Below are 13,256 nucleotides of genomic sequence, written 5' to 3'. Positions count from 1 at the left end.
TGCCAGTGGTGGGGCTGGGGCTGCGGTGGTGCCGATGAATGCCGTGCCCGTGCTAATGCCGATGCAGATGCCCATGCCACTGCCGATACCAGCGCTGATGCTTCCACAGGTGCCGATGCTGAATCCGTGCTAGGGTCAATCCTGACGCTGGTGCTGGTGCCAGTGGCAGTAATGGTGCCGATGCGTGCCCGTGCTAGTGCCGATGCTGCTGCCGGTGCCAGCGCTGCCTTCGGTGCCTTTGGCAGTGCTGGTGCGGGTGCCGGGGTGCCCGTTAGCAGTAGCGGTGCCGGGGCTGCCGGGTGTCGGTGCCGGTAGGCGGCAGTGCTCCGCGCTCGGCGCCGCTCCCCCGCCCGCTGCCGCGAAGCCCGGCGGAGGCGGATGCAATTCCCCGGCTGCCCCTGGCTCCTCGGCGGGGCGGCGGGGCCCGGCCCGCAGCGCGCAGGCACCGACAGCGGCTCCAGTCCCGGCCCCGCTACCGGCCCCGGCGCGGAGGCGGGCGGCAGCGCGGCCCCGCTCCGCTCCGCGCTCTCCCCGCCGCGGCCCGGGCCCAGCCGCCGGGGCCCGGCCCAGCACCGCGGGGCCATGGCCGAGTGGGCGCCCGCCCAGGTAAGCGCGGCCCGGACCGGACCCGGGGCATCGGTACCGGCACCGGAGGTGGAGCCGCTCCCCCCGCGCCGCTCCCCGCCGCCGCCACGGGCCTGACCGGCCGGGACCCCACGGCACTCCCGGCCCGCGAAGCCCCGGCCACCCGGTTCGCCCTCCAGCCCCGGGCCGCTCGCGGAGACCTGTCCCGGGATGCTCCGGTGCCCCCGCTATGTCCCCGGGACCGGCCCCAGGATGCGGCTGGGCGCCTCCGACCCGGGATGTCCCCGTGCCCGCGGGGTGCCCCGATGCCCCCGGGATGCTTCACACAGGCTCCAGCCCCGGGATGCTCTCAGCACCCGTGACCCGGGATGGTCCCGTGTGTCCCCAGGATGTGCCCCGGCATCCGCGGTCCAGGCTTCCCCGTGCCCCCGGCCCCATCCCGAGGGGCTCCTGCCTGATGGGGGTCAGCAAGGGGTGGGGGCCTGGGGCTTGCTGGGGTGGGGGCCTCTGCCCTCATAGCATGGTGATGGTGCTAGCCAGTGTCCCATGGGGACAGTGACCGGCGCTGACCCCGTGGTCACTCTGCAATCCCTCCCTCACCTACTGGCCGAGCAGAGCCCAGCCTTGGCTGCCCCTCACCGTCCCCTCAGTCCTGCTCCATCCATCTGCCCTGTCGCCTTCTGGTGCATAGACTGGGTTCTTCCTTGCCTGGGCAGCACCAACCAACCACTCTAGGGGTCAAATCCTGCTCAGTCAAATCGCTCATTTGGGATACACAGGGCAGGTCCCCAGGGTGGCTAGGGCTGGGGGAGATGGGGCAGGGACCCCTTCCTACATCCGAGGAGGGCAGGGTGAGGACAGTGCTGCTGGCTTTGGTGAGTGGGTGGCCCAAACCAGCCCAAAATCAGGGCACAACACGGTGGGGGGGTGACAATGGGCCCCCCCCCACCTGCGCCCTCCCCACATCCCAGGTGCAGGAATGGAACGTGGAGGCCCCCCACCTGATGCCACTGCAGCCGCCGCTGCTGCCGGAGCGGGCGCATGTGCGAGAGGCGCAGCTCCACTCTGCCGAGGCCTCCCTTTGGACCGTGGTGGCCACGGTGCAGGCAATGGAGAGGAAGATCGACCTCCTCGCCACCCGCCTGCTCAGCCTGGAGGGCCGGTCTGGCACGGCCGAGAAGAAGCTCCTGGACTGTGAGAAGACAGCCATGGAGTTTGGGAACCAGCTGGAGAGCAAGTGGGCTGTGCTGGGCACCCTCATCCAGGAGTATGGGCTGCTCCAGCGGCGCCTGGAGAACGTGGAGAACCTCCTCAAGAATAGGAACTTCTGGGTGCTGCGGCTGCCCCCTGGCCCCCGGGGCGAGGTCCCCAAGGTAATGGCTCTTTTCAGGGCTGCGGGATGGGTTCACGCCGAGCCCCAGGGGAGTGGGTGCTGCTGAGCTGCCGGGGTCTTATCCCTGCAGGTGCCGGTGACGTTTGTTGACATTGCTGTCTACTTCTCCGCGGAGGAGTGGAAGAATTTGGAGGAGTGGCAGAAAGAGCTGTACAATAACCTGGTGAAGGAGAACTATGAGTCTTTGATCTCCCTGGGTAAACATCCCTTCTCACCCCTTCTCCAGCTGCATCAACACAAAGGGTCCTGGATGCGGGGGCACGGGGATGGGATGATGTGCTGTGCTATGCCGGGGCCACCACGTTGGGCAGCCTGTGCTGCCTGTCCAAAGGGTGCTGCAGTGGGTTCTCTTCCCCTAGAATCAATGCTACCCAGGCCTCCAGCAGCGGGTTCTCTGCCCATTGGCATGGGGAGGGTGGGTTGGGCGCAGCCCCTCTGCTGGTGCCATCCGTGCTCTCTCCCTGTGCAGATGGTGCCCTCTCTAGGAGCGAGGCACAGCCCCGCAGCGAGCGCCCGGAGGCACCTTGCATCCCTGAGCAGAGGGACCTGGAGCAGAGGGAGCTGCCGACGGATGCCTGCGCAGGTGAGACACCAGCCCCTGGCCTTGCTGTCTCCCAGCTTTTGTTTCCCTCTTCCCACTGCTTGCATCCTTCCCCTTTTCCTGGTGGTTCCAGCCCTCCAGGCCCAGTTTCCAAGCTGTGGCCGGACTCCGCTCCCTGATGTGCCGGGGATCTTGGGCGTCCATCACTGGGAGATCCATGTGTTCCCCACTGCCATCACATCATGTCAGGTGCATGATGGGCTGCATTACAGTCACCTGTCCCTGTCGGCTGTGCTGTAGTCACCCATCCCCAAGGGCTGTCCCACAGTCGCCCATCCCCATTTGCTGTGCCATCATCACCCATCCCTATGGGCTGTTCTGAGGTCACCCATCCCCACAAACCCCCCCGGGGGTACTTGATGCCAAATAACTGCTATGGGATAGGGATATCCAACGTGGCCAGAGACCAGGGTCCCACATCCGTGGTGTATTGGTCATGGGTCACGCTGGGTGGCTGCATCTTGGCACTGGCCAAGTCTCTCCTTGTGAACAGAGTCGCTGATCTCCACCTCCGACATCCTGTCCCGGATCAAACAGGAGGTGGCCTTCGTTGGGGAGCAGCAGTTCACGGAGGAGCGGGCGATGCCGGCAGACCCCTGCGCAGGTGAGGCCGGGGCTGTGCCGCACACACCCACCGGCTGCCCAGCACCAGCAGCAGCCACTACTTCTTGGAGCCGCTGCCTCTCCCAGCCTGCCTGGTGCAGGATGTGTCTGAGTCCCTGTCCCGGTACTTCCCTGCAGGTGCAGACGCCCTGATCACTGCCCATGACTTCTTGTCATGGATCAAGCAGGAGGAAGAGCCCTGCGTTCGCGAGCCCTGGGAGCTGCCAGAGAGGGAGATGCTCACAGGCCCTGGTCCTGGTGAGTGATGCTGAGTCTAACCCCATAGGGCTGGGATGGGAATGGGAACGTCCCTGGTGTCCCCAGCAGCCGCTGACTAGGGTCTTCCCCCCTGCAGCTGGCGATGGGCTGCTGGTGAAGACAGAGGAGCGGTGCCCCCACGCCGAGCCCCCCGATGAGGTGGGTTTGCCGGGCAGCTCTGGGGACCTGCTCTTCCCCAGCACGGGCTTTGGGAACCCCGAGGGACAGGCAGCGGTGACCCCGGCTCCAGCGGTGGCTCTGCCAGCACAGCACAGACTGGGCAAAGCTCCGGGCTCAGAGCCGGGGCCAGGAGCCGAGGCAGCGGGTCCCACTGCGACACCGGGACCTGCTGAGGAGCGGCCGCACGGCTGCACCGAGTGCGGGAAGAGCTTCAGTGGGAAGAAGAGCCTGCGGATCCACCAGCGGAGCCACGCGGCCGAGCGCCCCTACCCCTGCGCTGAGTGCGGCAAGAGCTTCAACTGCCACTCGGGGCTGGTGCGGCACCAGATGATCCACCGCGGCGAGCGGCCCTACAAGTGCACCGAGTGCGGCAAGTGCTACAGCCGCAAGGAGCACCTGCAGAACCACCAGCGCCTGCACACGGGCGAGCGGCCCTTTGCCTGCGCCGCCTGCGGCAAGAGCTTCATCCGCAAGCAGAACCTGCTCAAGCACCAGCGCATCCACACCGGAGAACGGCCCTACCAGTGCCCAGCCTGCGGACGCAGCTTCCGCTACAAGGAATCCCTCAAGGATCACCAGCGGGTCCATGGGGCTGAGGCGGGGGCCCCCCCGCTGCCGCCCTCTGGCATCATGCCCCCTGGGGACTAGGGGCTGCTCCGCCATGGACTGACACCCCCTGGGATGGGGGCAGGCGCTGGCCACGCAGCTTCCTACCAAATAGAGGTGCCCGGCCGGAGCGGGGGCACATGGGGATCCCCGGGGCCAGCCCCTGCTATGGACGGACCCTCTTTGGCCCCTGCTGCTCCCCGCACCGGACAATCCTGCTGCACAGGATGGGGAGCAGCCCCCCGCCGTGCCCCCCCCCGCTGCCAGCCCCCCGCCTGCTGCTCTGCTCCCCTGGCCCCCGCTGCTTATTTTTACTGCCCCCCGCCCCGTGCCATCCCGCTCTGTACAGTGCTTGGGGTGTAGTTTTGTATGGACAATGCGCTATGGAATAAAGTCATGCTGGGCTGCAGCGCCTTGGCCCCTGGCCCCGCGGGGTTCCCCACGTCCCTCAGGCCTTGCGGCCACATCTCCATACTCCTGCATCCTGGGGGGGCAGTGGCAGTGCCTGCAAGCTTGGTGATGGGGAATGGGGGGAAATCACGGCTCAGCACAGGGCATAGGGCAGTGGGAATGGCAGCACCACAGAGCCAAGGGCCATGGCGGCTGCCTGATGCTCCTGTGTCTCTAAGCCATCGTGGCCTGGTGCTGGCAGAGCGGGAAGTGCCTGAACCCATGGGTGAGCCTGCAGGGAGAGGGAAGGACAGGCAGCCATGCTGCAGGGTGCCTCTGCGTGTGTCTGCACACACCAGCCATGGCTGTGCAAGGGCTGCTGGATGCAGCCATGCGCTCTGCGGTGGTGGGTCCTGGGTCTCCCCAGTGGCTGCAGCCCTAAATCCTTGCCCCCCTGCCTTGTCAGACCCTTCCCAGCATGGCCAGTTCCCAACATTTATCATTTTTCCTGCCTTTCTGTGAAATCTATGGGCCTGTGGCCCAGGACCCAGCATCTCCTCCCTGTGCCCCCACACCCTGCTGCAAATCATTTCATCAACTAGTAAAACAACCAGGTAGCAATGTCCTGCTCATTCATGCCAGCTGCAGCACAGGCAGCACCCCTGCCTTCACTTTAACCAGCTGAATCCCAGCCCTTGGGTCCTGCCCACCATCACTAAACTGCTCCCAGGTCCCTCCTGTCCATGATCTGCGTCACCCTGGGAGGTCACAGCCTGGTGACCCAGCAAGTGCTATGGCTTTGGCCAGTACCCACAGTGCCACCCTCCCTGTGTGGCTGCACACCCTGCTCTGTCCTGCTTGGGTGGCAAAGGAGCTGCCACCAAGCAGGGATGTGGCTGTGGGTCCTCACGTACTGTAGACGGGTGGGAGCATTAGCCCAGGGAGGCCTTTTAGCTGTGCTGGCACCTGGTATGGGCTGCAGCCAGAGCAGGAGGGAGGGCGTGAGGGGCTGGAGCTCCTGGGGGACTCTACACGCTCCTAGGGGACACTGCTCGCTCCCTGGGGACAGCTGCCAAAGGGGCCATGCATGATGCCAGGGACACTGCAAACTCCCTGGAGACCATGCACACTCCCTGCAACCTTCCACATTCCCTGGGGACCCTGCACACTGGTTCATATCCTGCACATTGCAGGGGACCTTGCATGCTGCCCCTGAGCCATACATGCTGTCACCCCACCCCAGAGCCATGCAGGCAGCTGAGGTTGCCGGGTCCGAGCCCAGGCAGCACAGGTCCTGTTCTCAGCCCTCATCTGGGGTGCTGGCTTCCCCTGAAGGTGCCACTGAGCCCAGAGCTGTTTCTCCCACTGTATGTCCCAGTGCTGGCTGTACACAGTAGGGTGATGGAGCAAACTATTCCATATCACTGCAACGCACTGTGGCCAGCTCCCCAGGCAGGGCAGCCGGGGCAGCAGAGTGCCGGCAGCACCAGGGACTGGAGCAGGGAGAAACCTCAGGCAGGCAGCGAATTAGCAGCATGACACAGCAGCACCGGCACAAGGGAGCAGCGACCGGGGTAATGGAGGAGGCTCCGGAACCTACACAGGCAGCCGGGATGGGACAGGAACCACACTGGGTGCTGTGGGGAGGGCAGGTAGGGGTGCCCCCATGGGCAGCAGCAGCTGCTCCCACAGGGATGAGGGTGGGCTGGGGTGGAGGACAGGGGGAGCATGTAGCCCCTCACCCCTGCCTTCACAAAGGCAGGATTAATCCTCAGGTGTCCCTCAGTGCAGCTTAGCACCCAGCACAGCTCCTGGGCTGAGATGGGAGCACGAAGGCTCGTGGAGGGGGGCAGCAGGCCCTGCTCACCGGGCCCCTCCTCACCACACCACCCCGGCCCTGAGCTCACACACAGAGACGGCTTTTCTGTTTTTTTGGGGCTTTTTTTTTTTAACAGAAGTTTATGGTTATATGCAAATTAGGTCATTAAATGATTTGCATAAAATGTTCGCACATCAGCGACTAAGTGTTCCTAACTCCCCACCCCCCGAAAGGTAGTAATCCTACTCGACTAGCGCTGTCACACGCGTGGCCCCGCTGACCCCCGTGTGTGTCTCCCTGCTCGCTCACACGTGCCCTGCACTCAGAGGCCCTGCTCTGGGCTGCTCGCACAGGCAGAGCCATCGTCGCAGGCACAGGCCGGGCACACACACACCCCTTTACCACACACGGGTGCATCCACACTTCCCTCCCCGGGCACTGGCCTCCCGTGCCCCCTTGTACCTTCCCCACGCTCACAGGGGGGGACCCAGGCGCCCTGCACACCTTCCGTGAGCCAGGCGGGTCCCACGCGCATGCCCCACTGTCCGTGGCTGGACACCCGCCGCGTGGCCAGAACCCCGCAGGCACAACCATGTCCTTGGTGGAACGGGGTCCCCGCCCGTCCCTAGCTGTTGGTGAGGAAGAGCCGTCTGTGTCTGGAGGCAGAGCCGCGTGGCCGGCCCCGACGCCGGCCCCGGCCCCGGTTCCCAAAAGGGCTTCTGCTGGGCACGGTGGTCTCTCCCCAGCTGGTGCTCCCGGCCTGTGGCTCAGGGAAGCTGGGCTCAGCTTTGGGCTGCTCGAGGAGCGGGCTGGGGTCCGGCCGGGGCTCGGGCGGCGGCACCTGGCTCTGCCGGGCGCTGGCCCTCTCCTGGCGCAGGTAGCGTAGCTCGTCGCGGATGTCCGTGAGGACGCCCAGCAGGCGGAACTGGAGCTCGCGGTCGCGGGCCCTCTCCTCGCGCTGGGTGGCCCGCTCCTCCTGCCACATGGCCAGCTCCTGGTGGTACAGCTGGTCCCACTGCTCCTCCAGGTCCAGCAGGTGATGGATGTTAGTCCTCCAGCTCTCCCGGCGGTCCTCCCGCAGGCGGGAGCAGCCCAGGCCGCGGGGCGGGCCAGGGGCAGCAGGAGCATCCCCTGGGGGGGAGGCGGAGGAGGGCAGCGACTCCTCAGTCAGGGCGCCGTGCAGCGGGGAGCGGGCCGGGGGCTCCTCCTCTGCCGCCGCCTTCTCCCAGGTGGGCCCCATCAGTACCCTGGGCAAAGCGCCCATCTCTGGTCCCGGGCCCCCCGCCTGCTCCTCAGGGTGTGAGGAGTCAAGCCCGCGGCCCAGGGGGGGCAGGTCGGACACCCCCTCGTGGCCCCAGTCTGAGTGAGCATCTACGGGGTTGAGAGGGTCCTCGGGCAGGGAGGTGACAGAGCCCTGGGAGCTGCACCTGCGGATCAGCATGGCCTGGCGGGACAGTTTCATGTCTTCCTCTGCAGGCATGGGGGCCTCAGGCCCCGACTGCATCCCCACGGCCCCGCCGTGGCCTCTCTCCACCTCCCGGCCTTCCCGTTCCTCCTCCTCTGACATGGAGGCGTAGGAGACAAGGGACTCGTTTCGCAGGGACGGGGAAATGGCTGACACATCTGGAGTCCGCAGCTCTGGTCCCGACTCGGCTGGAAGAGAAGCCTTATGGTGAGCCCTAGCTGCTGTCCCGGCCCCCTGCCCCTGCCTAACACATGGACCCCTTCCTCACAGACATCCCTGATGGACACAGCAGGCCAGTGTGCCCCATCTGCACAGCTCTCACCCGTCAGCTTTGCTCACCCCTGCCCTGAGTTCCCCAGGTGCCTGTGTAACACACGGATGGCCATTGCCTTTGCCCTCCAGGGGATTTGCCACCTTCTGCCACGGAAAAACCACTGGCGGTTACAAAACCATGCTTCAGGTTCCCCGTTATGCATCCACAGCCCTTTGGGACTCACAGACCAACCACACAGGCTGGGCAGGCACAGGGAAGCGCCTCTAATCAGAGTGTCCCCCACTACAAGACCCCCAGTGCCACGCTGAGGGCTGCATCCAGCCCCATGAGCAGCGCTCTGCCGCACCAGGACCCAGCAAACCACTACCACAGCCTTTGACCCCCATCCAGATAGACCCAGTGCCCTCCCTCCACCGCAGCAGCCCATCTCCAGTGCAGCCTTACCCGAACTGCTCTGTCCCTCCCCTCGGCTGTACTCGCAGATGACGGAGGGGTCGGGGCTCTGCACCGCCAGCCGGGGCACAGCAGAGCCCTCCACGTCCGGCAGTGAGGAGGGCTGCCCGTTGGTGTCAATGTAGATGCTGGGGTGGCTGATGCCAGGCTGCAGGTGCATGAAGGACTGCTTGGTCGCGCCAGGGAAGAACAGATCTATGGGACAGAGAGAATCCAGCCTCAGCCGCTGCGCCAGCAGCACTGCCAGTTCACGTGCCCCCACAGAAAGGCAGATGGGGCTCTCCAGAAGGGTCCCATGGGAATCTGCACAGGAATGATGTTGCATGGGGGACACGGTTGCACTGAGGCACAGATACTACTCCCATGAGGCCAGCCCGCCCTATTGCTCACTCTCACCTCTCTCAAGACTGTCCTAAACTTGCCCTGCTCTGAGGGTGTTGGCATCCCCTAATGTCCTGCAGGACTTCTGCCTCCAGCCCAGAACCCTTCTGCTCTGCAGCAAAACAGGCATCTGGTTCAGACACAGTCTGAGCCTGAACCGAGTGGAACGAGACCCACACTGCCCATTGCCCCCAGTGAAACCTGTTGGGCAGAGGCAGAAGCAGGGTGGTGAGACACTGGAATAAGTTGCTTCAAGAAGCTGTGGCTGACCCACCTCTGCAGTGTCCAAGGCCAGGTTGGATAGGGTTTGGAACAACCTGGTCTAGTGGAAGGCGTCCCTACCAATAACAGGGGGCTGGACATAAACCACTCCGATTCTATGGTTCTGTGACAGCTAATCCTGGTGTCCTCTGGGGACACAAAGGAGTCAGACGTGTCCCCTCTGTGGAAATGAAAGGGCATGGGTGCGTTTGGCCTCCTGGCCAGTAACAAAGCCCAGCTGGGGTGTAACCATGGGCCCAGCTCAGCACTACTGCGAGAGACCAGCGTTGGGTCTTGCATGAACATTTTCCCCAGCAAATACCTCTCAGGCATTTGAGCTAAACAGGCATTACCCAAGAGCAGGACCAGCAAGAAGGTTCTGTGCTAGGCTGAGATGGTTGCTCTGCCAGTGACAGAGGGGTCAAGGGCACAGCCCTCCCAGCCACCCACCACTCCCCCCCCAGCCATGCATGGCACCTGGGTGCAAGATGCTGTGTGAGGACAGTGGGACTCTGCACTGGGAAGCAGATGCTCCCACTACCTGTGACCTCCGATGGGGGACACTGACCCTGACAGGAAAGCTGGAAATAAAATCCCATCCCATCTTTTACCAGCTGCCTTTAGATGGTGTCCAGCAAGGCCAGGCACTGCATCAAACAAAGAAAAAAAGACAACCAAAAAAGTTCAAGGTGTTCCCGTTGATCCCAGGTTATTTCCACAGTGGATTTTGATTCCAGCACACACAATTTTTAGCCTTGGTAGTCTGCTACTCAGCCATGACAGGACCACAGCCCTGCAGATGCTGTGATCACAACACAAACCACATAGGAGGGCAAAACCCAAGAGACTCCTTCCACAGAAGGGAGCACAGAATGCCAATGCCCAGCAGACCCCGGAGCTGAAGAGGACTGTGCCCTGGTGATATTACCAGACCAGATGTCACTGAGAGGGACACAGCACAGGACTCCCCTCCTCCAACTCTCCTCTCCCCAGAGACCCACCACGACTGACCTGGGTCCAAGATGATTTCGGGCTCCGAGTCGTGGCTGGCCTGCAAGAAGGTGGAAGCCACCATCTTCTCCAGGGGCGTGAGGCGCGGCTTGTGCAGCGGCCCACCAGCGCGGTTCATGGGCAGGTGCTTCTTGGAGGTGATCTTCTTCTTGACGTCCAGCCGCAGGTCGCGCCACTTGTGCTTGAGGTCGTCAATGGAGCGCTCGGTGTAGCCCAGGAAGTTGACACGGCTTTGGATTTGGGTCCAGAGCTGCTTCCGCCGCACCGGGTGAGCCCGCAGGGCTTCAGACCCATACAGGGCGCTGAAATGCCGGACCACATTCCAGACCAGCGTCTCAGTCTCGTCATTGGAGAAGTTGGCCTTCCTCTTCCGGCCAGACGCTGGCATCGCCTGCGAGGCTGCGGCAGAGGTGGAAGGGGCACAATTGAACCTCGGTCCCCACTCCTCTCTGTCAGCTCCTGGGGGGAACATGGGGCTGCGGGAGCCCGAGGGAGCCGCGGAGGAGGGAGCCGAAGCAAGAGCCCCCGAGGCATCCATGGCAGGGGAGGCTTGGGCCGGGGAGGATCTAAAGAGCCGCTTCGACACACCACGCGGCACAGGGGCACCTCATCCCCTTGCCCCGGCTCGAGAGCACCTGGGAGGGGAGAAAAGGAAAGGGCAGCGGTGGGTGCTGGCAGCGTGGGGTGATGGCGAGGGCCCCCAGCCCTCTCCAACCAGAGGCACCCGGGGGCCCCCAGCCAGCTACCACGGGAGCCACAGAGAGGGTCATAGTCATGGCACAGGCCATGGCAAGCATCTCAGCCACAGCATGTGCTCTGGGGCCATGGCAGGTGGCTCGGGGCCACAGAGAGGGTGCTGAGGAGCACCTCGTGGCCAGGCTTAGGGTGATGGGGAGTGCCTCGAGGCCACAGTGAGGGGCATGTGGCCATGCTGACAGCAGTGGGGAGCACCTCTGGTTGCACTGTGTCTCCAGGACAGGGTGAACACCCCAGGGCCACGGCAGGAGCCACAGCAGCAACTTCAGGGCCATGGCTATCACCTCTGGGCTGCAGTGACCCTTGGTCGTGGCCAGCACCTCAGGTCTACAGCAAGCACCTCAGCACCATGGCAAGGGCAATAGCTATGGTGGAAGCACTAGGGCTGCAGCATGAGACCTCAGGGCAATGATGAAAGCTTTGGCCATGATGAGCACTTTGGGTTTCCAGCTATGGCTTTGGGACCATGGCACAGACCTTGGCAATAGGACCATGGCACAGACCTTGGCAATAGGATAGGTCTAGGGGCCATGGCAAAAGCCTTTGCCATGGTGAGCATCTCAAGGGCATAATCAAGACTTTGGCCACGACGCAGGCCTCGGCAAGGGTCTTGGCCATGGTGAGAATCTTGAGACCCCATTGAAAACCTCAGGTTCCTGGTGAGGACCTTGGAGTCACGGTGAAGTTGCTGGCCACGGTGAGCACCTCAAGGGCATGCCATGGCAAAGGCATTACAGAAAGCCTTGGTCATGGTGAACACCTCAAGCTTCCGTTAGGGCTCTTTATGCCATGGAAAAACCCCATGACTACAGCAAGAGTTCCAAGGCCATGGTGAAACCCTGGGCCATGGCAAACAACTCAAGCTCTCACAAGGACTCTGGGACCACAGCAAAGCCCAAGGCCACATCAAGTGCTCCTAGGCTATGGCAAAGACCTTGGCCATTATGAACACCTCAAGCTCCAAGAGCTTCAAGATGCTGGCAAAGGCCGTGGCGACCACAGTGCATGTACTGGGCTCACAGCAAAGCCCCCTGCAGTGGCGCCCACTCGGACACCATGTCACAAGGCTCCTGACCATGGCTCACCGCAGCTCCGGCCCCACTGCTCCCCTCATCCACCAGCACCATGGCAAACTCCTCAACCACCCTCAGCATCTCCAGGCCGCACGGACAGCCCTCCATCAGCCCCCTCGGGGCCCTGGCTGAATACCTCAGCACCGCAATCACCCCCCCCTCAGAGCAGAGGCCTCTCCCCACTCAGACGCGGGATGCCCGGAGGATGGGGGGGGGCAACCGGTACCGGCTGCACCCCCGGCGCAGGGCCGGGCCCTTCGGCGGGTGGCTTTTGTTCGCGCTTCCGCCGGGCACCGGGGACAAAGGGGCCGGGGCCTGCCCTCCGGGGAGGAGGTGGGGGGAGCCGGGGGGCAGGCACCGGCCCTGGCCACAGGCCTTCCACCACCCTCCCTCAGCACCCCGCGGGGCAGGACGGCTGCGCCTACCTGTGCCGGGACGGGCGTGCGAAGGGGGGGAAGGGGGGGGGAGCGGGGAGGGGAGCCGGCGGCGGCGGGGCCGGGCTCGGCGGGGGGCTCAGCTCCGGCGGTGGCGGCGGGTAATGGCTCCCGCCTCGGCGGAACTCGCCTTCATTTCCTCCGCCTCCGAGCGGCGCGGCGCGGCGCGGCGCGGGCCCTGCGCGCCACCGCCCTTGGGCGCCGCCTGGCGGCACCGCGGCGCAAAGCGGAGCGCCGGGGAGTTACGCGGGGTTGGGGGGGGGGGCAAGGCGGGAGCAGCGCACGGAAACACCCGCGCATCCACACGCATCCCCGCGGGGGCTGCATCCCGGTGGGAATCCCCACACACACCTCCCCTTGGGTGCTGCGCGCTCCCAAAGCCCCGGGACTGCACATCCCACTGGGGCTCCCCCTTTGCACCCCATCCCTGCACCCTGCAATGCGCCTCCAGTGCTGCGTGTCCCCCCCCCCGTGGTTGTGTACTTCCGTGGCATGTCCAGGTGTGTCCCAACAGGCACCTCCTGCCCTACCAGGGTGCACCGCGTCCCCGCATGCACACCCCCCCCCCCCCGGGCTGTGTCGCCCTGCGGTTGTGCATCTCTTGCATCCCGATGCTCTCAGCAGCGGGACACCCTCCTCCCTTGTACTCCCGTGACTCTGTATCCCCATGGGCACCCCTCGTGCAACCTGCGCCTGCACCCCCGGCTGCTGTG

At 64.5% G+C, this 13,256-nt stretch overlaps 1 protein-coding gene across 2 annotated transcripts; it reads right to left on the bottom strand.

The window, feature by feature from the left end:
• Window positions 1–6,965: 6,965 nt before the first annotated feature.
• LOC133208434 (uncharacterized) lies at window positions 6,966–12,723 on the bottom strand. 2 transcript variants are annotated; one of them, XM_061346264.1, is made up of 4 exons: window positions 12,535–12,723; window positions 10,281–10,915; window positions 8,619–8,822; window positions 6,966–8,088 (listed from the first exon to the last, which is right to left on the bottom strand). In XM_061346264.1, exons 2-4 carry the CDS (start codon window positions 10,816–10,818, stop codon window positions 7,061–7,063), a joined length of 1,770 nt encoding a protein of 589 aa, XP_061202248.1. In that variant the 5' UTR covers window positions 10,819–10,915; window positions 12,535–12,723; the 3' UTR covers window positions 6,966–7,060. The 2 variants fall into 2 exon arrangements, with proteins under 2 accessions (XP_061202248.1, XP_061202249.1); XM_061346265.1 differs by having other exon boundaries at window positions 10,281–10,679.
• Between the last annotated feature and the right edge of the window lie 533 nt (window positions 12,724–13,256).

This window comes from Neopsephotus bourkii, unplaced genomic scaffold, assembly GCF_033783945.1.
Source record: "Neopsephotus bourkii isolate Nb327-2 ecotype Australia unplaced genomic scaffold, CSIRO-AGI_Nbou_v1 NB_272, whole genome shotgun sequence".
NCBI lineage: Eukaryota > Metazoa > Chordata > Aves > Psittaciformes > Psittacidae > Neopsephotus > Neopsephotus bourkii.
This window is presented reverse-complemented; position numbering and strand designations above follow the sequence as displayed.